General features: G+C 42.2%; 2 protein-coding genes across 2 annotated transcripts in view; one reads left to right on the forward strand and one right to left on the reverse strand.

The window, feature by feature from the left end:
* SFI1 (SFI1 centrin binding protein) overlaps positions 1-14,042 on the forward strand; it is a 28,933-nt gene extending 14,891 nt beyond the window's left edge. The window contains 18 exon segments of the mRNA XM_059827706.1: positions 924-1,005; positions 1,917-2,095; positions 2,336-2,411; positions 3,188-3,283; positions 3,708-3,784; positions 4,454-4,556; positions 5,059-5,155; positions 5,825-5,985; positions 6,421-6,495; positions 6,791-6,865; positions 7,231-7,407; positions 8,255-8,388; positions 9,338-9,433; positions 10,593-10,854; positions 11,557-11,704; positions 12,374-12,497; positions 13,197-13,296; positions 13,841-14,042. Coding sequence (XP_059683689.1) covers positions 924-1,005; positions 1,917-2,095; positions 2,336-2,411; positions 3,188-3,283; positions 3,708-3,784; positions 4,454-4,556; positions 5,059-5,155; positions 5,825-5,985; positions 6,421-6,495; positions 6,791-6,865; positions 7,231-7,407; positions 8,255-8,388; positions 9,338-9,433; positions 10,593-10,854; positions 11,557-11,704; positions 12,374-12,497; positions 13,197-13,296; positions 13,841-13,948 — 2,170 coding nt within the window. The 3' untranslated portion in view covers positions 13,949-14,042.
* A 263-nt stretch (positions 14,043-14,305) lies between these two features.
* LOC104257574 (phosphatidylserine decarboxylase proenzyme, mitochondrial) lies at positions 14,306-24,673 on the reverse strand. The gene is made up of 7 exons (XM_059827689.1): positions 24,348-24,673; positions 21,973-22,138; positions 19,632-19,868; positions 19,350-19,488; positions 18,277-18,423; positions 17,343-17,503; positions 14,306-17,010 (listed from the first exon to the last, which is right to left on the reverse strand). The coding sequence occupies exons 1-7, from the start codon at positions 24,542-24,544 to the stop codon at positions 16,786-16,788; spliced, it is 1,272 nt and encodes a 423-aa protein (XP_059683672.1). The 5' UTR covers positions 24,545-24,673; the 3' UTR covers positions 14,306-16,785.
* Positions 24,674-24,695: the final 22 nt, after the last annotated feature.

Below are 24,695 nucleotides of genomic sequence, written 5' to 3' on the forward strand. Positions count from 1 at the left end.
GCTACCTACCAAAAATTACCTGGTAAGAATCCAGAATATCTTTTAGGCCTGTTTAGACTAGAGAAGAGCTGAGACTTGCTGACATTCTAATTAGTACGCCCACATGACTGACTTCTGGAAATAACTGATGTAGTTTGAACTGTGTGCTATTTCCACTAGGCTGTAGCTCAGACTTCTGGACTAGGATGCTTCTACCATATGCTTGTTCTGTGAGAGAGATGTATAATGATCAATCACTAATATATATTAATTGCATTTTTGGGATACTATTTGGTAATGATTCTTGTGCATCTCTGGGGAGAAAGCAGACTAGCATGTATTATCTTCCTCTGGAGAGAGAGAGATGTTTTGATAATGAGGGCAACTAACCTCACCTTGTTCATAAAAGAAGGCTTCGATAGAATCCCTTCAGTGTTGACGTCAGACCACACTGTTCATTATTATTTGTTGTTATAACTTTTTTCAAGTCCTGTTACAATGTTTGTTTTGTGTTTAAATAAAAAAGGAGAGTAGGATTTTCAAAATATTTTCAAGGGAGGAGGGAGTGGACATATTTACAATGGAGAAGAAATAAAAGGTTATTATAATTTTTTCTTCGTGTGTGTTTATAAATAAAATTAGTTGGTCAGAAGTCAGAACAATCTTTTGAATGATCTGAATGAAAGCAGGAAGCTCTGATAACCTCAGAAAATTCATTAATCTTCTCATGCATTCTGGGTAAGATTTCAGGGGACAAATTGTCTGGTTTTAACCCAGAGAATAATGAGGACATACAGCTGCCTGATTTCCAAAGAAGGCTTGCATTATTTGAATAATCAAGTAACTGTTGAAGTTGTAGATGGATTGGTCTTTTGACATTCATAAAATCAATCTCTTCTGAAGGAATTCTCTCCTGTGCTGACATTCTCCCTTTTTGCTTGCAGGAGGGTGTTGATGAGACAGGTATTTGACACGTGGTTGCTGAATGCCTGCAAGCAGCGAGAATACCGAATGGGAGAGAAGAGGGTAAATGTCGCTCTTTTACCTGGCCTCATTTAGGAAATAGAGGGGATAATTTCTTAGTCACTGTCTGTGAAGATCAGTTAGTGTGAAATGGACTTGGGTGTTGTAAATTCCCTTTTCCCTGCGGGGGTGATCAAGTCAGGGGAAACAGATTACAACCAATATTTACTAATCACCTTTTTTAAGTTAAGCTGTTTATTAATAATAGAATCAAGCTGTTATTATTAGAGGATAACTATTCACACAGTTCATTCACTTATTCCCTCACACAGTAAATATGTATGTGCTCTCTTTCTCTCGCTGTTTCATAGTTACCTCGTTGAAACAGTAATAGTAATAAAGAGACAGCCCCAGCCTAATTAAGAAGTGCAGGGTTGTAGTGACAAACTAGTTGCTTCTAGGTAGGTGTCCATAAAGTCCCTTAAGGGGTTCTTCATTTCCAAAGATTTGTATATATAATCCTGTAGTCTTTATATATAGTAGCCACTGCTGCCTTTTATGTGGTCTGAGTGACACAACTCATAGTTGACGGTAGTGTGTGTGAGTGGCCTTGTGCAGATATGGCTGACGCTTGGTGTTCTGAGATTATCGGTTCTTGCGAATTCAACAGGACTGGCTCTGGAGCTTATCAGTTCTTGGGACTCTTTCACATGCTACTTATCAGCTTGCATTTTTCTTCTCTTTGTCCTGCTGTTTTCTGGTAACAGTTTATCCACATGCATATGGGTACCTGTAGAATATGTTCACATAAGCTTGCAGCAAAGGGGCTGTGATGTTGTGTCTGTTGCTTTTCAATGTGAGAAGAGGAGAATGCACATTGGACAGTTCTGTGCATGTCACCTTTAAGAAATTGTCTTCTGTTGTTTGTAACTGGCCTGTGTCATGAATTCTTTGCCACCTTCTTTCCATTATAGGCTGTACTTCATTTTGAAAGGCAACTATTGCATTGTTTCTGGTGCTTCTGGCGTAGAAGAACAGCTGCACATTTGGAGGAGCAAGAGGGCTTGGTTCGTGCAAGAGATCACTACAGTAGCCTGCTGCTGCTAAAGGCTTTCTGTCTGTGGAAGCAAAATACTCAGGAGAGAAGAACAGAGTAAGAAATTTTTTTTTAAAGGGAGAATTATTTGGATTGGTCCTGTGGTGGCCTACTTTTGACAAAGCAGCATTTAATTCACAATGATTCTGACTCCTTATTTGTGCTTTGGAATCTACTAGTTTGTCTTTCAGTAAATGACTTACTGAAAATAGCAAGTGTGGAATCAAGTCTGTGCTAGAGGGGTTCAGTAACAGGGATTGCATTGTAGGAGAAATGATTGAATTGTTTTTCTTATAGGAGGCTCAAGGAGATGCAAGCCTTAAGATTTCACTATTCAAAGTGTCTGCAGCAGACTTGGAACAAGTGGAGGGAGGTGAGAGAGTTAACAGATGGGGAAGAGCTTGAATACTTTTTGTTTATGTTCAGATTGCTTGTACCCATATGGCTAGAAATTAAATTGTTTATTTTAAACAATAGTCATTCCTAAGCTCTGCTCCCTTTCCAGGTGGATAAAAACCAGTTCAGTGTGGGCGGAACAGGAATTGTGCATGGAGGAGAGGGAATTCTTTGACTTCTTGTTCACTTGTCTAGGTATAGTGAGAATGGGACTATAGTTTAGGAGATTTACCTGAGGATGTAATCAGAGTTAGTGTAATGAAATTGTTCCTAGCCAGTACTGTGTATGTCTTTCTCAAAACTTTGCTTAAGTTAGAAGTTTGCAGCAAGACCGTGGTGTATGGTCTGTAGTTGTGTACAGATCATAGCAGGCCTTATCAGATGGTACTTCACTTTTATGCTGGCCCTCTTCCTTACCATGATGTGATGTACCAAATGTGCCTTGCAGCAATCTATGAGAAATGTCAGAGTGGACACTAGTCTGTTGGTCCAGAACTGTTAATTTGAGTGAATTGCCTCAGTCTTCAAGAGGATTCCGTAAAAGGGCAGGAAAAAAAAGCCTCAACTAGACCTCTTGGGGAATAGCAGAGTGCAGCACCGGTTTGAGTGAAAACCTGTTACAGCAAGATAAATGATTGATGTGTCCGCAGAGACTGGGGATGGTCCTTTTCCCTCTGCTCTGTGCCATTGCCTGTTTTTCCTCCATCACATGTATATATCTTTTTTTTTTTTCCCCCCCTCCCCTCCTTACAGTATGTGGGACATCAGCGTGAGAAATGGAGGAAGCTGGTGCAAGCAGACATGCATTATCAGCACACATTACTGGGCAAGACCTTGGCAGCCTGGAAGGTAGGAGGGAACATCCTTTTCTTTGAGGGACTTGTCTGTGTGTGCTTAAGTGTTTCAGTGAGAACTGAAGATCTGCCACACTGTTTCACTCTAGGCACTTACACACCAAGTGTGCAAGGTAGGATGGATGCTATTGTAGACGGCGTTGTATAAGATCTAGCATTGCTTTTTGGAGCAAAAGAACCAATGTAATCTTGTGGCTTTGGTGAAGTGTATATAATAGCTAGCATTAACTAGTGTGTAATGACTGTTCACCTCAGAAAAGCAGCATTTGATTTCAGTGGCTGTAACCTCATTATTTTTTTTCCCTATACTCTATTGCCGCTACTACTCTCTTAACCTGCTACTAAGAGTTTCCAGATAGCTCCTCTCTTCAGATGTTGGCAGTTGAAGGAAATTTTACCTCTCACTGCTTTTCTTGCAGAGTTACCAATGTAACATACAGAGCATTCAATACCAAGTAGCTGAAAAGGAGAAACAGCACAGTAAACTACTGCTGCGGTAAGCCTATGTTTCCTTGTGCAGCGTGAGAGAGAGGTGACTCCACTGTAGTCAAATCACTCTCTTTCACTGTCACCTTCGTAAATTTTTGGGTGTTCAGCGCTGGGAATTGACTCTGCCATGCATTGCTATTTCTGTGCAGGTCATCTAGCTAAAAGAAGTCAACCTCTTCCTGGATTGCCATCTGTTTTGCTTTAACTTTTTTTTATCTCTGTTTAGTCCCATGAGAGACAGCAGACAGCAAACTGTATCATTCCCTGCAGTGCATGGATTCTGACTGCTATGATATTAAAGTAGCCTGGAAGATGTAGAGGCTGTCTTGTGCTCTAGTGAGCAGAGAGATTAAAGATAATATCACTTCATATTGGTTGTAGTTGCTTTAGTTTTAATTACCTCGTTTGTTTTTTAATGCTATACAACTTGAGTCACTTGCAGAGCCTGGTTGACTCAGCTTAAGATGCTAGATTTAAGGCTGTGTTCTGTTTTAGCACTGCCTTCTCTTCAGCAGAGACCTGAAGGGGCAGAAGTTGATTTGTAAGACTGAGTTTATAAAGGTAGCCGGTTTTGGTTCCCCTGTGAGTGGGAGGGTGCCAAATGAACAAGTGAGAATCATTCTTAATGTTTTTTGTTGTTTTTTTTTTTTAATTTTTTATATATTTTTGCCTTCAGACAGCTTTTGTGTACATGGAGAGAAAATGCCCTTGCTCTTGTATGTGAAGCTAAGGCAACTACTCGGGCAGATGAGCACTACAGGAGAGCAATCCTGTCGAAGGTAGGGTCTGTATAGCAGATACCAAGGTCTAAGTACAGATGTTAGTTCAGGCAGGGGTCAGGTAATGCAATTAGAAGGACCAAAAACTTAATTTAAGAGCCACTACTAAGAAAGGTCTAAAAAGTGGGAGTCCTATCTTATTTTTACAGGCATCTTGGAAACTTGTCTCTGAGAGAGCTCATGGTTTTTCTTCTTCCTTTCTTTCTCCCCATTTCCTAAAAGGAAGGGAAAACCAGAAGTATGATACAGCATAGTAGTATTACCTGGGGGAGGCGGTGGACAGAAGGACAGAAAAGCAGAATGCCTTGAAAAATGCCAGGGGGACCCTCTGAAATACTGCTGTATTTAATATGTAGGAAATTTGCACTGTCTTGTTAAGCCTTATGTGAAAAATGAGATGGAAATGGTTTTGGTGCCAGCAATGTGGAGTACATTGCTTCCCCTTCCAAGAACATTGCAATGTCAGTCTGTATCCTGTCTCTTGTTTGCATTCTATCTTTAGGTGTTGCTACAGTGGAGATACGCTGCCTTGCTACAAGTGTGTTGCCGTCAGCGGAAGGTAACAGCTGTGATGGAGGCCCGAAAACATTTGGATATAGGTGAGCTGATGGAGATAGTAAACTCTCAAGAGACTTAGTTATCTGTGTATGATCCTTAGAAAGGCATGGCTTAGTAGGGCAGTCTTTTGTGTCATCTGGGCAGATGAAATGACTGGATGATCTATTAAGCCTACAAAGGATGTCCCCGTAGAATGGGGAATGACTTGGGACTCCAGTGATCTGCTGAAGGCTGCTTGTGTGACTTTTGCTTCTCTATTGGTTCTTTGTCTATATAGGGGATGGTAACACTTCCTTCCTCAAAGGAATTTTCCATTTCTAATTTTGAGAAGCTCAGATGTCTCTGTTTTGAGGGCAGCGCAAGTAATCTTATCAATTACTGCTTCAGTCTTTCTCTAGTAATTAATACAGAAAGGCCCTCAAACTCTGCAAGTGTTTTCATGGTACCAGCCACATTCTTGACATGAGGACTCTGAAGCACAGAGGGCAAATGATTTCCTAAAGATTATAAAGAAAGTCAATGGCAGCAGGGAAGACTTGCACGGCTCACTGTCTGTTACCTGAAGTGTTTCACGATCCTTCTTCCTAGTGCTGAGTATCGTCAGCCTTAAGTATTGCTAAAACAGTCTGGAAGAGTAGCTGATCACCTGATGCTCTCTGAGATTAATAGTCTCCTTTTGGTACACTAGCTAATTTATCTTCTCCTGACAGTGTGTTTACAGACCCTGTTTCTTCACTGGAAGGAATTAACTAGGCAGTCTCTGATGCTGAGGGCTCAGCAGCACAGGGCCGTGCAGCACCACCAGCAGCACCTACTCCAGAAGTACCTGGTGAAATGGAAGATGTATCATCAGCAGTGCCTTGGGAAAATGGTGAGAAGGATCAGCAACCTCCCCAGCCAGTGACACAAGGTGGGAAGTTATGGGTGTGGAGGAGCAGGCCGTGTCCCCTGGTGAAGAGAATAGTAGTCTTGGCTGAGGACTAGCATGACAGCCTTGTGCATTGAGGCGGAAGGAACATGCCTGTGTCTTGCCTGAAGAAGCTTTGACAGAACTGATAGACTTTACAAGAGATGACAATTGGGGCTTGCCATGTGTGGGATCATTTACTGTTAATGAAATCCTTGCTGGGCTCATAGGTATTTGCAAATGGGGTTACCCTGTAGGGCACTTAGATATTGAGGGTGGCCTCAACCGAACAAAGGGAGAGTGATAAAGGCTGTTCGGTACCTGTTCTGCTGTAGCAGCATTTAACTCAGATAAGTGGGGTTTGTCTGCAAGTGACTCACTGTTTTGGTTGCCTTACAGCTATTACAGAGACAGGGAGATCAGCTAATGACTCGTAGACTTTGTTCTGCTTCCTTCTCTTGCTGGAAGAAACAGGTAAGGAATTGTCCCCTGGGCAGGTATCTAGCTACTTGCTGTGATCCTTATCCCTTTTTTTCCTTCATATTCCATTTACACATGAGGATGAAAAAAATTTATTTAAGCATTTCCTGGATTTTTGGTTCCACTAGCGCAAGAGACACCTTGCCGTATACTAGGTGAACTGAGTAGGTTATTCTGCCATGGCTCCACCAGCACTTCCTGTTTGGTTGATGCTCTGGCTAGTGTTTTTGGTGTGGGACATATAAACTCCTAACATGGTTGCTATGTGATTTCCCCCCCCCCCCGATAGCTGTTGCAGCAGCGATGGGAAAAGCGGAAGACGGTGCAAGCATTGTGGCACTGGTCCCTTTCATTGCAAAGAAAGGTAAGAGCATGTGGGAGTCAGGGGCAGACAAGTGAATTTGCAGATGTGCAGATTTGACTGCAATCAGCAGAGTGCACATTGAATATCTGTTTCCTTTCATCTTTGGGGTGCTCTGTTATTTTAGGATGCTGGAAAACTGTCCCTAAATCCTCTTATCAGATTAAAAAATTTGCACGTGTTTTTCCCCATCCAGCCTCAGCTGACTTAAGTCCCTGCCCCTTTGTCCTTGTGGTAATGTGTTGCTGTTGCTGTAGCTCTGCCTGTTGCTATCCAGTGGAAGGGAAAGTGTTCCTGTCTGCAGGGGGAGTCCCTGGCCCGGAACCTGTCTTTGTAACACTCACAGCTATCTGCTGTTCATATTGTAGGTATTCGATGCTTGGCTCAGATTTGCCAATGGGCAACAGCGGAAGAAAGATTGCATTGAAAAAGCCACAGGAGTTTACCGCACTACTGTTCTGAGAGAAGATGTAACCCAGGTCTTGAGATGCACCGCTGGCATGAAACAGTTGGGGGCACAGCTCCAAGCCCACCGCCAGCTGAAGGTGAAAGAGACAAGTGATTGCTCAGATACATACGTACGTATGCACACACAGTAGATGAGAGCAGACCTGTCCTGGATGTATCTTGGAGCCCTACATCTCAGCTCTTGTTTGGATCTGACGTACACTTTTGCCTGTAGTTCAAAGCAAAACACCCTGTCCTTGCATTCAGCTGAGACTGGAACACTTTAGGCTTGTGTGGCTAGTTGGGAACCTTTCTTAATGAAGCTACTTCAAAACTGGCCAATTCTTACCGTAGACAATATAGCTAGATGAAACCTTTGCCTGTGGGTAAGGTCTGGGCTCTGAATTCTGTGCTGGAATGAAGAATTAGAAGCTGCATCTAATCCTGTCTTAGCTTTAGCACCACTTATACCTTAAAATATGGGTTAGTGCCACTTCTGCCTTTGAGTATCAGCCCAGCTGTGTGTGTGGAAAGGAAGATAGGGATGCCTGTATTGATTGCTCTTTTCCTGCTCCTAGGCAGCTTTCTCAGCTCTTTTCCAGGTTTTCAAGCCACTAGTTGTTCTGTTTGCTAATGTGCAGCCTGCCTTATTGCAGAAGTACCCAGCTAATTCTCTTTACCCAAACGTTACCACAGTGGAACTGCTAATTTAGCTTAGAGAGCTGGTATGGCTCTGAGAAATCTCAGTTCCTTTCTGCGGTGTTCTTCTCCCTGGGTGGTGTGCTGCTGCTTCCTACTCTCAGCCATCAAATGCTCTACTATTCTTTGTGTTGGCAGGCAGCCTACAACCTTCACCAGTCAGTGTATCGTTGTGCCATGCTGTGGAAACAGAAGGCTCTCTCCAAGAAATTAAATAAGCTTTGTTCTTTTCTGCCACCTCTGAAGAAGCAAGTGACATTTAAAATGCCTGATGTTAGCCCTGAGACAAGAGGACATTCAGCAGAGGAAGAGCCATGGCCTTCAAAATGCAGTTATCTACCATTTCACCTTGCTGATGGGGACTCAGTTCTCAGCGATCTGTGAGTGTAAAGCTCTAGTCCCTCTTGCATTTCTCTGTCATATATGTAGCTCTACGTATATGTAGTCTATCTGTCTGTGTCTCATTTTTGTCTTTCAAAGTTCTCACACTGATGACTGTTAGTTCCATGCAGTTTCCCAACTCTTTCTCTGACCCTGCATCATACAGCTGGCGTTGCAGTGTTACACAAGAGCTGCTGCATAATGCATACATCAGCCCACAAATAACGGAAGAATTTGTGACTTTATGCTTATATATCAGCGACAGGTAGAATCAGCTCAGCTATATACTTTACACTATGTGTTTCTCAGTATACAACTATGAATTCATGGAGCGTCGGTCATTTGTCATAGGAGCAGTTACACAGAGAAACATTTGAAAGATATATGTGGTGGGACTTTTACCATCATGCGAGCTTATCTTGCCCAAGTGACTAGAGCTGTCACTGAAGCTCTTCTTTTTTTTCACAGAAGTCATATATGGGGTCTGATGAAACGATGAACATCAAGATCCTGGCTGTGTAGAAACTGAACTTCTTGCCTCTTTCTTTCCCTTGGGGAAGCTATGCCTTAAAAAATTCTTACTTATTATGGGGCAATTGCAAGGAAGAATCTTCCATGAGGCTTCTCAGTCCAGGACAGGAGCCGTACAGGGAAATGAGGTGATAGCTTTGCATTTCTTTAAGCTAGCATGTGCCAAAAGTAGTTCTGCCTTGTTCAGTTCTGTCCCTTCCACTGCTCCTCGTGTTGGCACAATCATTCATATGGTAATTGCGACATTAGTACAGGTCGAAATTTAATCTTTAAAAGTTATTATTGCATGCAAGGGGAGTGTTGCAGAGCAGGGATGAATGATGGAATAGGACTGTTTCTTCAGCTGCAATGCTAGCTTACGCCAATTTAAAATAATCATGAATCTGGGGCATTATTGGTTCTGTTTGTTCTTTTCAGAAATGCTATTCGACAAGTAAGGTTACCACCACAGAGACCTGACTTCCTTCTGGAATCTCTAGAAAAGAAGGAACAGCTGGAACCTCCTTTTACTAGGTAGAAAATCTGTTTTTAAAAGTAAAGAAAAAGAGGGTGACTTACAGTGGGCCTTATGCTATGCTTATCCCCTCAAATCCCTTTACTGTCATAATACAGAACATTCAGTAATTATCGGACTGTGCATTGCTCTATATTATCAAAAGGCCATGGTGACCTTAAAAATGTCAGGTTTCTTATATGAAGTAGACAAGAATAATGGAACTTTCAAGCTAATTAAATAGCAACCAAGGCCTTTGTTTCATTAGTGAGAGATTTTGAGGGAAGGATAAGGCACATCACTTATTTCCAAAATTAATGGGCTTAGTTATTAAGTAAAGTTTCCTTTTCTGTCTGTCTTGCCACATAAACTCGGAAGTTTGAGTTGTGCAGGATGCTTTCTGGCTCATAGATCATATTTGTTCCACAACAGGTTTGGGGCTGGATTTAACTGATCTACTGGGGAATCTTTAATCATTCTGGTAATGCAGAGCCAGAACTGAATATTTCTCTCTTGGCTCAATCAACTTTGCTGCTATAAAAGGAGCTACTTCTTTATTTTTACTTTCCCCAAGCTGCTGAAATTGTTCAACTAAGCAGTGGTTTCACTGTCTTGAGTGTTCTGCTCTTGTTTTAGTTACGGTACCACTTCTTAGCCCTGAAAGTGAGGGAGCCAAAACTGCTTTTGCTGTAGAAGCTGAAATTGCTTCTAAGCAGATGTTTACAGTGAACTTTTCATGTGAAACTGTTCTGTAATTAGCTTTAGAGAAGGGAAGTATCTATCAATTTCCTGTCAAAACCTATCTGAGCTTGCTGCTTCTGCTCCCCTCTTTCTCTTGTCCCCAAACCAAAATAAGGCAGGATTTTGTTAATGTGTTGAATTCACAGCTCTAAAGAAATTCTTTCAGCCTGGATTAAGGTGGAGGATTTGGAGCAAGGCAGGTAGGAATAATGGAAACCTTAAATGCTTTTCTGCTTTTTTGGGGTTTTTTTAAACCATTGTGGTAGTTTTCTCTTTTTTTTTTTTTTTTTAAATTGGGGTTTCCCCTGCATAGTATAGCAGCTAACTGAAAAACTTTATGCAAGAGAATAACAAGATTCTCCCTTTTTTTGCACTGACTGCAAAGGACAGGACCAACAGGTTGCAATGTACAGGGACCTCATCCTTCTTCCTTTACAGATCAGAGGCACCCTTTCAGCAAACATCTGTGAACAAATGTTCTGCACAGACTGGGAACTTAATGCGAACACCTCAAATGGAACAAAGTACCTGTAAATGTTTATCTCAAATGGGCAATACCACTCATTCCTATCCATCTCTCACACATGCTGCTCTCCCGTCTGTACCACTGTGGACACATGATACGCACCGTGCGGTTCAGAGGCCAGAGCTATGGTCTCTGTCATCTTTCATGCCCCAAATGAAAGCTGGAGCAGAAATGGTGAGTGTATTGCTGAAGGAAAAAATAGTGTGCTTACTGGGCTACTGTCAACACACATGCTGCTTATTGCTGGTTTTTCCTGTGGCTCCTCTGGACTGCCCATCTGGTGGTTGAGCTATTCTTTTCTTGTTCTAGCTATCGTCTTAAAAGCTGGCCAAATTAACTGGCTCTGAATGCCCAAGAACTGTTTACCATCAGTCTGAAGCAGTATTTCACTAGCTGACCAATCCAGATGTGTGTTGTACTGTAATTCATGCCTTTTTTCCTGGTCTTGTGTCCCTCCTAGCAGGATGCTTTTCCTAGCAATTGACTTGAGTGCTGCTCTTTTATTAAGCATTCAGAGCACATAGTTTGCCAAGCAGATTACAGGGATTTAAGAATAACTCAGTTTAGTAGCAGTGGCTATGGCTGAGAGTTTCAAAAATTGAATTTACTTCCCCTGCCAGTAGGTGCTTGCATTTTAAACTCCTCTTTTCCACACAGAATGGGAGCTGTTACTCTTGGTGAAATATCTCTGTGCTAGAAATGGAAGAGCCCATTGCTTAAGCTCTGCTGCTTCTGTGGTATTTTATGAGAGGGGCTTAGCGACTATGGGGGATGTCTGAGTGGGAGTAGGGCTTAGTAGGTCAGGTGCATCCTACTTGTAGTGCTTACTCAAGAAAACCCTTTGAGGAAAAAACCAGTATCATTCTGACCTTGTAGAGAGGAGGTCAGCCTGTGAGTGGTCACAAAGGAGCCCATTCGCAAGACTCTCAGCAGGACTCTGTGGAGAAGAAGTTGCGACCAAACTTGCAGCCACATTTGGTGTCACCTGAAGACTTGGTGGGAAAATGGAGTCACCAAACTGCAGGTAGGTCCTCAGATCTAAACTGTAGCAGTTGTGTGTCCTCCTCCAATACATGCAAGACTGCAAGTCAACTCTGCAAAATGTAAGGGAGACAAGGCAGCCTTGTGTGCCTGCGTCAGGAGGTGAAGAATATCAGTTGGTAATAGTTTTATGGACTCTGCTGAATCAGGGTACTAAAGCCCTATTCTAGGGATTAAAGGATGGGAACTGCTAGGGGTGGGCTTCTTTTGGCAAGAATGTACTCAAGTGCTGGTGCATTCATGTATGCAAGGCTGAATGTACAGCAGAACTCGCTTCAGGAGGCAAGAATTCACCTAGTAAGGGTCTCTAGGTTTTCCCTGTATTTACAGTATTGTTGTAAAGGGGACCGGTGGTGTCGAAGCACCTCTCAGTATGGTGTTTTTAATGACATAAGGGCATGAAATTTGTGTTCTGCGGGACTGGACTTCCTACTTACTAGCCATTCACTAAAGCATTTATTTTTTTTGTATGTTTAAACTGAGTCTTGAGAGCTTGAAATGCTGTCAGGAGTCCTGCCTTCTCACTGTACCTGATCTTTTGGGTGAATAGGTACATGTCACAGGGTGACAAAATGTGTGAAAAGGACTCAGGGAGGGTTCCAGTGTTAGTCTGCTCTGCTTCCATTGCTTGTGCCTTGTATCTTCCATTCAGCTGAAAGGGAAGAAAGGGAGCACAGTTCCAGAGAAGAAATGGTGTTCCAGAGAAAGCTGGAAGTTGAACTCCGACACATCCAACAGCAGATGCAGTACTACTTCAGCAGGAAACAAGAACTCAAGTATGTTGCAAAGCCCCTTTAGCCAGCCTTTCTTCATGCTGTCAATACTGCATTTTTTGTATGTATCTACTTTGAAAATAACCAGTCTGTTCACAGCAGAACTGTGAATGAAACAGAAACTTTCTAGAGATTTTTATTTTCTCCTTTTAAGAGTTCACTTCAGGTGGGAGGGAGTACATATGCAACTACTTTTGTAGTCAGCAAGTGGTTTAATTATACCTTTGGCAGCCTTTGGAAAAAGCATGACAAAGGTATCATTGGGTGTAATCTGAAGGCAGTGCAAATGAACATGGCAGAGCAGCTGAAATTTAGCTTTTAGTTCTTTTATCATGAGGAGTGAAGACTTACCCTTTCCAACTGTCACTTAAAAATACGGCTGGGGTTTGACAACTTCTCTACTAGAACAAGAAGACATTTACAAAAATGCTTAAAAGAAAATGGGGCTTGGAGGGGATTCAACTGTCAGGAAAGGAAGAAATCGGGAACTAGGAGTGGGAAATGGAGACAACAGCTTTCAGACAAGATTTCTCTGCTTTCCAGCATCCTTTCTTTTTTCCTCTTTTTTTTTTAAGACTTGTATCATTCACTGGTTTGCGACAAAAAATTGGGTCTTATTGCAAGTATCAATTGCAAGTCTAAGTTGGCTTAGACTGTTGAGCTCCTAATTGGGATAAGAATCCTTCTAATCCTTTTTATCAGGTCCTGTCAGCAGCAGGCACAGATTCTACAGAAGTGGCTAGAAATGAGGATGCAACCAGAGGACCAAGATGGTATACAAGTTCAGGAAGAACTGGATCAGGTGTGTAAACAGCAAACAAATCAAAGTTAAGTAACTTTGCTATGCACTTAGCCTAAAGGCTCATGGTAGTTGTGAGGAACTGTATAGTAAGGTGTTATTAAAATGCCAACAGAAGGGAAACTTGTGATCAGAAGTGGCCTGTTGAGCAGAACAGACTGCTGTGTAGATACATCTTCCTATTTGTTCAGAAATGTAGCTCCAGCTCTAACAGACCTTTCTAAGGCTATTTCCAAGCTACATAGCAGGCTTCAGTAAATTCAGTCTCAAAATTTTTTCTGATGCCTCAAGACAGTGTAGCTAGGCTACAAGCCTGCATCTGCATTGCTCTGTCCCCATGTTCATCCAGCCATCTGTGTGGGCACTGCACCGTTACCTCTAAAGCTAGCCAGTACTTGGCTGTTCCCGAGTGACACAATCCTGTCACTTAATGGTTCTTAAGTGGGATAATAGAAAAGCTGCTAGAACTCATTCACTCTTCCTCTGTCAAAAAGACTAAATGCTGTCTTGCTGTACAAACAGCTTATGCAATTGTCTTCACTTTCAGTTGCAGGTGAGGATCAACACTCTCACCAAAGCACAACTAAAAGAGAGACATCATGTGCAGAACCTGGTTGCTCGCCTGCGTGATATCCAGATTGCTCTGGATATCTAATGCATCTGAAACAATTTTCCAGCTCACGGGTAGGACTTTTTGCCCCTTTCATAGCAGGGGAGGATGGAAGAGATGTATATGTTCTCTTAGTCTATGTATGGCATTTTGATTTTATAAATTAACTTAAATATTTTGCTTGGTTTTATTTTGTTACTGCAGCTGGTTAAAAACCAAACCAAACAGGAGCAAAACATACCTCATGCTGCACTTACAATACCTAGTTTAGGTTACCCTGACATTTCAGAAAGATAAGCAACGCTGATAAGACTCTTTATTTCAAAATGTTTGCAATTAAATGAATTAATGTCAGTAAGTCATACACTTTGACATACAAAAATACCGTGCTACTGATACAGTTGAAGAATTAAATGGATTCTCCATGCAGGAGAAATTCACAGCATTATCAGTACCCTCTAGGAACTTTGCTTTCACTTCCAGGGTGCATTGTTGACCACTGCATAACAAGTAATGTTTGTTAATCAGCTAGCTCTGCACAGTATTAAGACCACCATCACAAAAACAGCCACTTGCATGCTGAATCCTCTCCTTCTTAGATTTTTAACAAAGCAAACATCAGGTAACCTGTCGTCTATTACTAGGCCAACAGTAACCTTCAGATACTGTGGATAATGATGCTGAGTAGGAAGAAATTAAAGCTTAAAGGTGCTTTGGCTGTGTCTGGATGCCATAGGCCCCAGTGGAAAAGGGGAAAAAGATGCAGTTGTCTTTTCTCTCATCCACTGGAACAAATTTGCTTTCTACTGTTAACATGACGTTGAAGATTAGTCAAAAGGCTAGTCATTGCTTTATCCTCTTGAGGTTGATGTTTGCCTTAGTCTTTTCTCACTCTCAGTGGTTTAAAAAAGTGCACATTTCTATAACCTGTATACGGTAATATACTGCTGCAGGAGTAAACTTGCTAATGCCAAGAAGTTTAACAAGATAGGTGGCTGAGAGCCACTTCAAGCTTTCAAACTCCTCCCTGTGTAAAGTGAGGAAACATTGACTCTCGGAGCCAAATGAATTTTCTCCTGCTTGTCACCCAAGCAGCCACCATCATCGGAGTCATGGTTGGGCTACATCACTTAAGAGGCAGTTTATCATCCCTTCTTTCCTGATGACAAGCTAAGCATACAGGACTTGGCAAACTGGACATTTGTACAACAAAATTATATTCTATTGTTTTCTGCAGTGCATACAAAGAAGGTAAGTTTTTCTTTAGGAAATCAGAGCTGGTCAAAGCCTACCATCTCCTTGAAGTAGCAGAAAAAACACCCAAAGCTCAAGCAAGGAAGTAATATGAGAAATCTTTCAGAGAGTAGAAAGGCAGGTTTCATAAGCATGTCCACTCCCACCTCTGGACAGCAAAGTCAGTTCTAAATGTTTGAATGCCTGGACTTGAAACAGTTTATTCTCAAAAACAATTGATACATTGCTTTAAAACTCAGTTCCTCTTCTTCACTTTGGTGCCAGTTTCTGTTAGTGCCATGTAGTGCCACATTCAACAGATCCAAGGTGTTAGATTTTAACTCTTCTTGACATGAAGTTACAAAGAGGCTCTAATGTTTTGCTGTGGGATGAAGCTTCAGCACAGAGCTTTCAGCCCCCAGCACATTCCTAGCATTAAGTATGAGGGCAGAAGTCAGAGCAGGTGTGTGGGGTTTTTATATTTTGGATAAGATGAAATTGTTGCCAGTCCATTTTAGGATGGCCAGGTTGGCACCTGGGAGGCTACTTGGGATTGCTTCAAAGAAAGAGCTGTAATATTTTTCTACAGTCAGTGCATAGGGTATTTCACTCCGTGCAATAAAAATTGGTCCTGAAGTATCTGAAACTGTTCTGTAAGTAGAGGAATTAATTCTTCAAGAATTTAGTGACAAAGCAACAATGATGATGATACATAGCAGAAAGTAAAAAACATATTTTGGCTGCCATCTCATTGCATCACACAAGAAAAACATTCCCATGTCCTCTAACTCCTTAATCCAAGAGGTGAAGTAACTGTCTCTCATACAAACAAGATCTTTAAGGCCTGGAATAGCAAAATAAAACCACACAGCTTTGTCTGCTTGCTTGCTTTTTTTTTTTTTTTTTAAATCCCAAGATGACCAGTTTCATCCTATGGAATGTAGACACAGTGTTTTCAGGTTTAAAATACAGTGCAACGTCTATTTTTAAAGGGACAATGTCAGGTAAAAGAATTAAAGTTGTCCAACAGTAGAAAACCTGGATAAGTGTGATTTATTGTCTGTTGTACATCTTGCTTAGTTTGGACTGTGAAGCCATACTAGCCCATTTAACTGTTTGGTGCTCTATGCATTCACAGGCTGCCTTTATCTAGGAACTTCAGCAGAGTGTCTTAGAATAAAATAAATCGGAACCATTCGTTACTCAAGGTCTGAAAAAAAGATATTGCAGGTACAAGGTCTGACTGAACCTGTCACTGTCCCTTTAAATACAGCTAATCTCTACCTCCACCCTTCCCCATTGCACCTGCACAGCCTAGGAAGGCTTAAGAGAGACTTACAGGCTCTAAGAACATTATTCAGTGGCACATTGAGGGGAGAACATGAAAGACTACAGGCACAGGGTGGAACAGAAACTTCTATAGTCAAGATCTTCAAAGGCAGCTGTACCTGATACATACATGGTCATTGAATTCTCTTTCTGCATTCAGCAGCATGTAAATATAGACCAAATACTCTCAAGTTTAACATAGCAGTGACATCTGTTTTCCTCACCCAGGTCCAGCTGAGTGATACATACATGTTAAGTGAAACACTCAGTGGTGTAGTAAGAGTCCCTTTGTATAGAAAGCCTTCTTGCTGAGAGAGTTTCTATAGAGAGCCCAGCGCTTCTCCAAAGCGGATTTTCTGTCCGGCTTTGAGGTGGAATTTGAAGTCCTTGGGTGCCTCGAAGATCAGTACAATCGTAGAACCTAAGTTAAATTCCCCTAAATGTTCTCCTTTCCTCATGGGGATTCCCTCCTTGTTGTTGTTAGATATGAAGCTGAAGTCATTGTAGGAACCTTTAGAGTAACGTGGACTGTTGGTATGCAAGTCCTGTACAGAGAAGGAAGACACTGTTACTTAAGCGTTTCAGTACTCTGTGTTCATTAGCACAGCTGTAGACTGTGGCTATCCAGGCATTTTCAATGCAGGAACATACTTAGAATTCAAAAGTGCAACAGGAATATTAAACAGTCTATACTGGAGATGACTCCCTTTAAATCAGTCTTAGAATATACTAAGTCAGTGTGGAATATCAATATTGTGAAACACTGTAATTTCAGGGTAATAAGATTCTTAAAATTTTTTTTTGTAATTTTCTTTTATTATACTGTACCAACCTCACCCATCAAACCCAGAAAGCTGTCTACTACTATCTTGCTCACCTGGTCAAAGTAGATGCGGATAGAGCCCACGTTTGTTGCTCCTACAGCTGTTAAAGAGAAAAAGCCGTGTTTCCAGTCACCTGTAAGGACAACCCGTTCATTGTGGCAGAACAGTTCTTTGATCCAGCGAGCAACTCCAGGATTCACAGACATCAGAGAGCCTGCAATAGTGTGAAAATAGTCAAGTTGTCTGTTTTGTAGCAGTACTGTAATGCCATCTAAATGGTTAATTGTCATCTGATACGCCCTTAAGAGAGGGTAAGGACAAAGGCGGAGTTAGTCCCTTGTCTCTGCCATGATAGATAGGATTGAAAGAAGCCTTCTAATAAGCACGTAAGATCCATCTAACAAAAGGCTACAGGCTACTAAAAGGAAGCTAAAGAAACGTTTTACAGCTTAAGAACAGGTTTCACTGGTTAACTATCCAGTGCATGAGAGCAGCCCCTTCCAGTTCTCTTTGGTAAATGCATACAAGTGGTTACTAAAAGTGTGGCTGAAACCCAAGTAGCTAGCTAGAACTGACCAGGAAATACTAATAATACAAATCAGTTAAAAAATGAAGTTTATTACAGAAGAACCTCACAGATTTAAATCCCTACATAGTCCTTACAGTAATTTAGCAAGATTTAGCAATTTCAGTTGCAAACTGAACAAGTTGTGGTTGGGAACAAGTCAGGTGAGCATGCATCAACAGTTATTTCAAAGAATTAAAACAGCTTGAATACAGTATTGCAGTTTTTGCCATTTATGTGATTTGTTCTGCTAAACTATACTACCATAAAACCCATTACCATTTGTGACAAATCACTTTTGTCCCATTATCCATCACGAAACTGTACAACTGCTCCACTAGCGTGTCCCGTCCAGCAATGGCCCATACCAGTGCTTCCCTCCATAGCCGCTCTGCATTTGTTTTCTAGGAACAGAAACCTACCTGGGAAATGACGTCGGTGTGACACTCTCCAGTCAGTGGGTGAGTGGAAGCAGTGATAATCCCCTGGTGCAAGGTAGATTACACAATGATAGAGCTCATTTCCCTCCTTTGTGACTAGTTGTTGCTGAAAAGAGTTACCAGGTGGGGCTGCAAAGAAACCATGGAAAGAAAGGGGTTAAAGATACTCTTCATGCAGTCAGTCACCTACCATAGCCGAGCAGTCTACATTAGAACCAGTAGTAACAGCAGAGGACTAAATCTAGTCCACATGTATTGTTGAGACTACAAATAGATACACTTCGTCTAGGAATCCAGTATTTCAAAGTGTTCTTTTCCCTTTACAACAAAATGAGATCCTGTATTGTTTTAATAATTTTGGAAATACCTTAATTTTGGAGTTTGCCCTTCCCTAAACAGAAGAGCAGAAACTGAAATGCAGTGAAGCAGAATTTTTCTTAAAACTACCCTTTCAAGAACAGAATCTGTGAATAGTCCCTAGTTTTCTAAAATACATTAGTTGAATTTGTGCCCATGTTGAAAATAACCCTACTGTTTGCAGAACTCAGTCTCTCCAGTCCCCTTGCCAGTTTAGCACAATGTGTTGCTTTCATCAAAACTCAAGGCCTTGGAGACAGTGCTGGAGGTGCAGCAGAGCAGTAATAGCACAACTCCTCAGAAGTATAGTGCTTGAGCATAAATCTTGTTACTGAGTAGCTTATACAATTTTTGCTAACCAGGTGCTTGGGCACGTTTCAGTCTGACAGCAGGAGTGCTGCAGCCTCAGTATAGTAGCAGATCTTGGAGTCAATTGTAGGAACCAAGCAATTAAATTCAGATAATCAGAATGAACCAGGCAAGACACTATATAAAGCTGTTGGTGAGAAAGAGAAGAACTGCAACAGTGACAGGTTTATCCCCAAATAAAACAAAACAAAAATCAGACCTGCTTTTGTTCCTGACAATGCATGAAAGGGGCGGGGGGGAAAAACCAAACACGTAAGCTCTTTTCTCATGATCTCTGAGAACACTGAAAGAGCAGAGCAGAATAAATGCAGAACTGATGCAGAACTCACCCTGGCTAAAATGCAGTTCCTCTGTGGAAATGCGAGGTCCCAAGAAAGACTCCAGAGAATAAGTAACCCCTTTTACTTGCTCCACTTCACAGTTTTTCACCTGTCCGAAATTAAGGATCTTTCCATCAGAGGGACTAATCTACAGCGAAGAGAAAACAAATTAAACACATTAGGAGTTCATTCATTCCTCATAAAGGAGACACGTTCCTTTGGGGGGGGGGGTGTGTGGAGCTGAAGGGAAGCTGGTAGTGTAGCATAAAGCCTTCATTTCCTTTTACTCACCACACTGTGCAAACAGCAGACTGGGCGCGCTTGCGGTTTCAGCTTCCTGCGGAAGAATTCGCTGAGGTTTCTATAGTGATGCAGATCTTCAACAGCTGCCTCCTTCATGTTCACTCCAAATGTCCAGATGTACAGGCTGTAAACAGGCTTCCGGAGCCATGTAGGCAGCTCCACCTGGTTCAGGCGACCCCAGGCTCGCGAGAGCAGTCGAGTTGGTACTGATTTGTACAGAGCCACCTACAGAAAGAATTGTACCACGTCAGTCAGTTCTTCCCACTGATGGGCTTTCTCTTACTTCTCCCCATAAACCAGAAAGGATTAAACTGTTCCTGTTAACAGCTCCCTTGAATTCAGTGGGTTACACCACACACAAAGTAGCCTTTAAGTCGGGGGGGTGGGGTGGGGGGGTAGGGAATAAAATCAACACTGCACTTCATCCTCACTCCCTCCATTCTGATGAGAGCAGATGAGGGACAGGGTGAAACTTACTATAACCTTATACTGAAGCCAGAAACTCCACTCCCCTGTGGGCTTACGCTCCACATTCAAGTTAGTGGAAACTGCCCAATGTAAGGCTTACAGAGAAAAAGACATTTCACATATTCTAGTAGAACACTCACCAGAAGGGTTTAACATTACCAATGTATTCATTTTTGTGAATAACCAAATGAAAATTGACTGAAAAATAATTTCTCAGTGTTTGACGACGTGCTTCTCAGATGCATCTTACTAATGAGGGCGTTTTCCACATCCCAGTATTGTACTGCTTTAATGGTACTTCTACAATCGAAGAAACATACCCATGTGGATGCAGCTACACTGGTATAAACTTACGCCAGCCTTTCTCCTTCTCTCACAACAAAGGGAGTCGCTAATTGAAAGAGTAAAGTGCCTTTATTCCTGTAGAAATACACCTTTGGACTTAAACCAAAGCATAAGTTTTAGTAGCAAGAAAAACAAATGAACCACAGTTGGCGAGAGGAATATGCTGGTGATGTATCTGGACAGATGACAGCATCTTGCTCTTGGTCATTCCAGCAGGTAACTCTTCGGGGGTTTGTGGTACTTAGTATCAGCCAAAGAGCTGGTATGACCATGATGTAATCAGGGGGTTGGGGGTGTGTGGACCAAGGGAACTGAACCCTCTGAAACCAGTTTTGCAAAAGAAGTAATTATCTCCTGAATCTGGTACAATTTTTTTAAACAGTGCAGCTCAGCTACATTTAACTCCCAACTAAAAGTTTGGGTTTTCTTCTTAGTGAGAGTCATCATATATTCTCAATATTAATCATATCCTTCGTAATTAAGTCTTGCAAAATACAGCCATAAACACAAACAGAAGCACACACTGGCTGAGAGCCTGTCCAGCCTACCAAATACAGTGAATTAAGATTTCAGTCACAAATCGCCATCCTGCACCACATTAAAATACAGTGATATTTCAGAAAGAAAACACCAACCTAGTCTTACTTCAGATCAAAACTTCTGAATCAACAGCACCTTAGGTAATATAAGCTGAAGTACTGACAAAAAAAATGTTTAGCCATTTTATTTGACATGCCTTATACAGTGTTAATTTCTAAAATCAATTTTGCTCAGTTTTCCACAAACACTGAGAATATGCAGTTACAACTGTAGAATCACAAGAATTGTCAAAGTGATATTCCCTAGTAGCCCCTTCTCTTCAAAAGAGCCTGGTTTTCAAGCTGATGGGATCAAACATAACAGCTGCTCAATGAAACTGAACTTAAGAATGGCAATTTTGTTGCAGTTTTCAATCAAAATATTTGTGTGGTTGTTGCATTCTGAAATTGCATGGTCTGTGTCAAGAACAACCATGTGCAAGGCCTCCTCCACCTTGCTCTCAACAGTGGCAGAGCAGAGATTTGCATATCATTTGGACAGGCTGGGTTACAAATGCTCAATGAACTTGAGGAACAAACCCCCTCTCTGCAAAAATGACAAAAAGCAAGAGACCATGTCAATGTGGCCAGGAAAGGGAACCAGAGAAGCGGTTTGGTCTGCCTTATCCCAGCCCCGCTACTTTGAGTGACTGAATTAATTCAAAAGTCGCTGGTGATTTTCCTTGGGTAGACCTTTGACTGTTAGAGGACAAAAGTTCTCGGCTACTGAAAAAAATCACTTGTCTGTGAAGCGATTAGTCAACACAATTATGAACAGTAAAAACTAAAGGGAAACACGAATTGCATCTCTCTGCTTTCATACTAGTGATCATCAGCCTGTTCTGTATTAAGGATCTCTCCACCCAGTTGCTGCCAGCTCCCTTCGATATAAAACAGCTAACATACACGAAGCGCAAGAGAGACCTGCTCGCACTTACCCTGCTCATAGGCCTCCATCCCACTCTGGTCAAGGGTTTAAGAGCACCGAAAGGCAGAAGGTAATAGAGAATAGTCAGAGGCCAAGAACGGAGTTTCAGAGCAGGCCTAGACATACAGCTTAGCTGGCCCAACCTTCGCCTCAGGGCCAGCTGGGGAAATTGCAACCTGAAAGATTACATACACAACATAAGAGGGTCAGCCATCTCAGCTTCAGAACCACCAGCTTCTGACAGCTGGGTATGATTTATTCCTGCTAATCTTCACTTAAACATTGACTCTGCAAGTCTTCAGTCCTTTATTTTGGTCAGTTCTTCCCCTTTCCAAAACAGAAAACCAGTTTACCTCAAAAATAAGGAAGAGAAATCCTCTGTCCAAAAAATGGTGCTCACTCTCACAGGTCACGTTTTATGAATGACACCCTCAAAAATTAAAGGCAAGATCACTTGTAGGTGACATTTGAAAACAAAGTCACAGCTGGTTCATCCAACTAACAACATAACATGATAGTTTACAGTGGAAATAACAAAGAACAAAGGTTCTTCTTCCAAATACCAGAAGATTACATCCCCAGAAAACGTTTCTTGTGACTGCTCCAGCTGTTGGACAGCCACAGTGGAGAGCAAACAATATTCTGAAAGCTAGGAATCTGTGATGCTGGGACTTCACTAAGAATTGTATGGAGGGGCAATATTAAGGAAAGAAGTGATACTCTGATGAAAGAAATCCTTGAACCCTAAGAAACTGAGATCCCTTAGAGAGTTCATGTGTTGAAGGCATCTTGACTAGATTGTGCCTTGGAGTCAAATTTACACAGACCTCTTGGTCATTCACAAACTTCGGGAAACTAGCACTTACTTGAGAAACAACAGGAGTAGCACTCCCGAGTTAATGAATACAATTTTCAGATAACTGATTCCAAAAGACATCTTTCCAGGTCCTAAAACCTTCACTGGGTACCCTGGTTCTGAACAGAGAACGTGTGGACAAAGCCAATACTGCTAGTGCTGTGGGATGATCTAGTCTCTATAGCTCAATAACCAACTCCTCTGCCTCATAACCAACTGCATCTATGATTTTTTTTGTGATGTAGATGTCCCGCCTGAGAGCAAACTTATTTTGCACAAATGGCCATGGGCAGAAGTTGAACTTGTAACTCACCGAGAGAAAAGCTGCTCATCTTATTAGCAGAGGACATCATGGGCCTCAGTTCAGACCCTTGCAGGAGGTCTGGATGAGAGACCTTTCAGGTCCCCATTTACTTATTTGGCTTCTACTCGTGAAGAAAACACTGGCATTTCTGAGGTCACATTATCAAATGAAAGTCTGCCTACCTGAGGGCAAAATATTCAAGTCCTCTAGGCACTGACTTAAATCCTGGCTAAGAGACTGCTCTCCCCACACTGCTGAAGGCAGTATGCCTGCAACCAGGATACAGCCATGTGCGCACACAAACTGGAAGTGGTACGGTCTGGCTGCTCTGAACAGCCCTCTCTCTCACTAGATTATATGATATGAAGGATGAACTATAAAAAACTGTGTATGTCTTTCCAAGATGGAAAGAAGCTGGGAAATTAAAAGGAAATTTTCTTGCCAACATATTCTTTGCAAAACTTGGATCAGAATTAAAATATCATGCAGGCAGGTACAACTGTCACCACTTTGGGATGCAAGATGGTGCTTTTGGCTCAAGAGATTCTTTTCTGCAGTGAACACAACTTCTTTCCCCCCAAGAATTAATAAATAAAAACCAGATAATTATCTGTGTGCCACAATGCAAGGGAAAAAAAACCCAAAAAACCCTGAGGAGATCAAGTGCTGTCTCAGCAGAGGTAAAGCCGGCTTTCTCAGCAGGAGGTGGGACTGACTCAATACTGGAATAAGAAGGGACACTTCACATTCTTCCTTCCATCCTTACCACCCACCAGCCCATGGTTTGCTCCAGGGCTGGTGGGCCGGGAGCCGGGCTGCCAGCATAAAGCACGGAGGTCCCACTCCCCCTCCTGCTGCTCTCCCCCCCTTCACTGCAGTCGCTCATGGACCAATCCCTGCAGAGCTGCATCCTGGCAGCTCGCTCCAGAGCCCCTGGGCTTCTTGCTGCCTTGGCCTGGTTTCAGAGCAGTCCCTCACTAATTTTTCTATTCTCCTAGTGATGGAGAGGAGGAAGGAAAGGAATGAAAGCCTCCTCATTCCCCTTGTCATCTAACAGCATGCCCTTCTCCGCCAATTCAATGCATAAGGAGCTTTATAGTAATTAGGCCAAACAAAAGCTTTGCAGATGGCTGTCGCTCCTTCTGCCCAGAAACCCTCCCATCTTCCCTCCCTCGTTTCTCCCTTCAGTCACCATTCCTGCAAAGCAGAAAATACTGAACAGTACCTGAAACGAGTTCTCCTATTTGGTGTACCACCGGCAGAGCCAGCCGGGCCTGGACTCTCCAGTGGCGGGTGCTGGTCCCCGGCACAGCTGCTGCTGCTGCCGTTTCCTGAACGCAGCCTCCGGACATGAATTTTAACTTTGTGGAGGTTGTAGCAAGAGGGTGGAGGGTTAGATAAAGCTTTATAGCATCTCACCATTTCCCTGTGTGCAGATCTGGTCCCTGCAGGGTGTTTGACTGACACATCGTCAGGGTGACGGTTGATTGCAAGGCTCAGTCTTTTTTCCTCTACCTCTCTTTCTTTTGCTTGCTGCGGCACTGGAGAGAGGACACGGCGTCACACTTCCTAA

The sequence above is a fragment of the Gavia stellata genome, chromosome 21, assembly GCF_030936135.1.
Source record: "Gavia stellata isolate bGavSte3 chromosome 21, bGavSte3.hap2, whole genome shotgun sequence".
NCBI classification, from domain to species: Eukaryota; Metazoa; Chordata; class Aves; order Gaviiformes; family Gaviidae; genus Gavia; species Gavia stellata.